The sequence below is a fragment of the Rhea americana genome, unplaced genomic scaffold, assembly GCF_003343005.1.
Source record: "Rhea americana isolate MKP2758 unplaced genomic scaffold, rheAme1 scaffold_74, whole genome shotgun sequence".
NCBI classification, from domain to species: Eukaryota; Metazoa; Chordata; class Aves; order Rheiformes; family Rheidae; genus Rhea; species Rhea americana.
The window spans coordinates 521,242-523,698 of record NW_028186912.1 but is presented as its reverse complement, the minus strand read 5'-3'; the positions used below and the strand labels follow the sequence as shown (position 1 = coordinate 523,698).

Genomic DNA, 2,457 nt, shown 5'->3' with positions numbered 1-2,457 from the left:
CCACTTGAAGCCGGCCACCTAACCGCAGTCAGCCTTTCCAACTACAACTTCCACATACGCTTCTAAGCACCCTTCTAAAAGGCCCATTTGAGGGCAAAAAAAACCCGACTGCCAGCGTGGTTAGTTATCAAAAGGAGATGGAAAACTATAGGCAGAGTTTTTTCTTAAAAAAAAATAACAACTTTGAGATTATTCTTCATGCCACTGTGAGCACCTTAAACACAAGCAGCTGAACTTCTCCACGGAGGAACGAGGGGCTAAAAACAAACGGACACCGCGGGCGCCGCTTCCCTGCCGCGCCCGCACAGCGCCCGGCACCGCGCTCCCCGCCGCGGCCCGGTGCTCAGCGCCTGAGGGCAGGCTCCCCGCCGCGGCCCGCACCGTCCTCACGCCGCCTCCCCACGGCGCCCGGGCCGGTCTCCGCCGAGCCCGAGGGACGGCACCTCCCGGGCCGCCGCCGGCCCGGCCCGCCCCCTTACTTCTTGGTGTCGCTGCTGAAGAGCCCGAAGGCCGCGGGCGCCGTGGTGGGCGCCGCCTCCTGCGCCAGCTCCGGCGCCGCCTCCCCGCCCTGCTCGTTGTAGCTGAGGCCGTTCCCGGCCATGCTGCTGCCGCCGCCGCCGCACCGCGAAACTTGCCGCCGCGGCGCCCCCGCCCCTCCCGGAAGCGGCGGGCACGCGCCAGCGCGGCGGGGCGGGGCGGGGCGGGGCACGTGACGCGGGGCGGGGCCGCCCTGCGGGAGCCGCGCCGTCCCTGCCCCTCAGCGCTGCCGTTGCTGCGGCAACGCGGCCGGCGGAGCGCGCGAGGCCGCGCTCCGGCCGTTGCGGTTCCCCCGCCCCCTCCTAACGGCTCCTGGCGGGCGGCGGCGGCGAGCGCAGGCCCAGGCGCTGCAGAGCTTTTGCCAGCTGCTGCTCTTACCGCGCTCCCTCTGCCGTCCCCGGGCCGGGCGAAGGGCCCCACGGAGCCCAGCCTTGCCTGGTGCCTCTTGGGGGGCAGCGCCCGGAGATGCTGTGGCTCCTCAGGGCACTCGGCTGCGGCGGCCGTGTGTGCCGTGAGGTAAAGACCAGTCCCCGGTGAGCTTGAAGAAAGAAAAATAATAATAAAAAACAGCCTCAAACACGAATCCTCTGAGGCAGCTTGGGGACACGTCGCTGCCGCGAGCATGCACTGCTCAGGCATCCTGAATACAGCTGTTTTCTCGTCTGCCGTTCACAGACTTGCAAATGAAAGCTAACTCTGCCAGGGCCCGTGTCTCAGGTTTGGGAACAAACAGCCCTGAGCTGTTGAAATCTGCTGCTTCCCCATCCTCCCCGGCTCCTGCAGGCCTGCAGTGAGCTGTGCCTGCTTCACAAGGAAAATTTGAGGGGTAGCCTTTACTGGCTCGTCTGTTGCTTCTAGTAATCCCTATTACAAATTAACTGGTTTGCCAGTAAATGTGAGCACTTTATGCTGACTGCACTGCAGGATTGTTCTTAGGTAACACACAACAGCTTTCATCAGAGTTGTTGAATGTTCAAGAAGTTACTAAAAGCCAAATCCAATAAGCAGTCTGAATTCCAACACACCTAAGGGCTGGTAAAAATGAAGACAGAAGAGAAACACTCACAGAATATTATAGTCTGACAGAGATGGTGCCATTTCCAGTGTTAACAAAACTCACCAGTAAAGTCATGGTAGTGTAGCCTACATTACTGACAGCAACTCGAATGTGAGAGGCCAGACAATGTAAAAGGATAGTCAGATGTTGTATGAGGAAAGTTTCTCTTAATTTCTTTATATATACTCATTTCTTTTTGTAAGATTGTTTTTCCCAGTGTTTTAAGGAATAATCTCTGTTCATTTAAAATGCTTTTCTGTCCGTCTGCTGACATAACTTATATTAATGGAGCCCATCCTTTCTATCCTGAGAAGTGAGCTCATTTCCAAAAGGTTACAGTTCACAATCAATACTTTTTTTTATCCTGCAGAGAGAAAAAAAGAGGGGAAAGTGGTTTGTCATAGTATTTTTAAACAGCTTTTTTGAATTGCTTGTCTTTCGCCAATTTGTAATTTCTGATCAAAATTGAGTCATCGCCAAGAAAATAAACTTGAGAAAAGGAGTTACCAATGCATTATTTATGAAGCAAGTGAAGTAGCTGTAAGAGATGCTACCTAAAACATCAGGTATCAGAAGAAAAGCTCCTGCTGCTGCAGGGGAAGAAGTTAACCTTTCCTACAGCCTCAGTATTTGCCTTTTATAGATGCCAACATTTCAGTTTCATTTTATGATGACTCACAGCTTTTTTTTCTTTGTAGCATAGTCTCCCCTGAAAGCCATGGCTCAGAGCATGACCACTCCTGACTTCCAGTCAAAACCTTAGTATCTTTGACTATCACCATTTTACCCATTGGTTCTTTTGACTTAATATCTTATGTATAGCCCCTTAACATTATTCATAGTAACAGCCACTTACTTTTCTT

At 53.4% G+C, this 2,457-nt stretch overlaps 1 protein-coding gene across 2 annotated transcripts in view; it reads right to left on the bottom strand.

Annotated features, from left to right (window-relative positions):
• AP3B1 (adaptor related protein complex 3 subunit beta 1) overlaps positions 1 to 687 on the bottom strand; it is a 143,879-nt gene extending 143,192 nt beyond the window's left edge. For both annotated transcript variants that reach the window (XM_085322106.1, XM_085322107.1), the window contains exon 1: positions 480 to 687. In XM_085322106.1, coding sequence (XP_085178232.1) covers positions 480 to 601 — 122 coding nt within the window. In that variant the 5' untranslated portion in view covers positions 602 to 687. The remainder of the gene's footprint in view (positions 1 to 479) is intronic.
• Between the last annotated feature and the right edge of the window lie 1,770 nt (positions 688 to 2,457).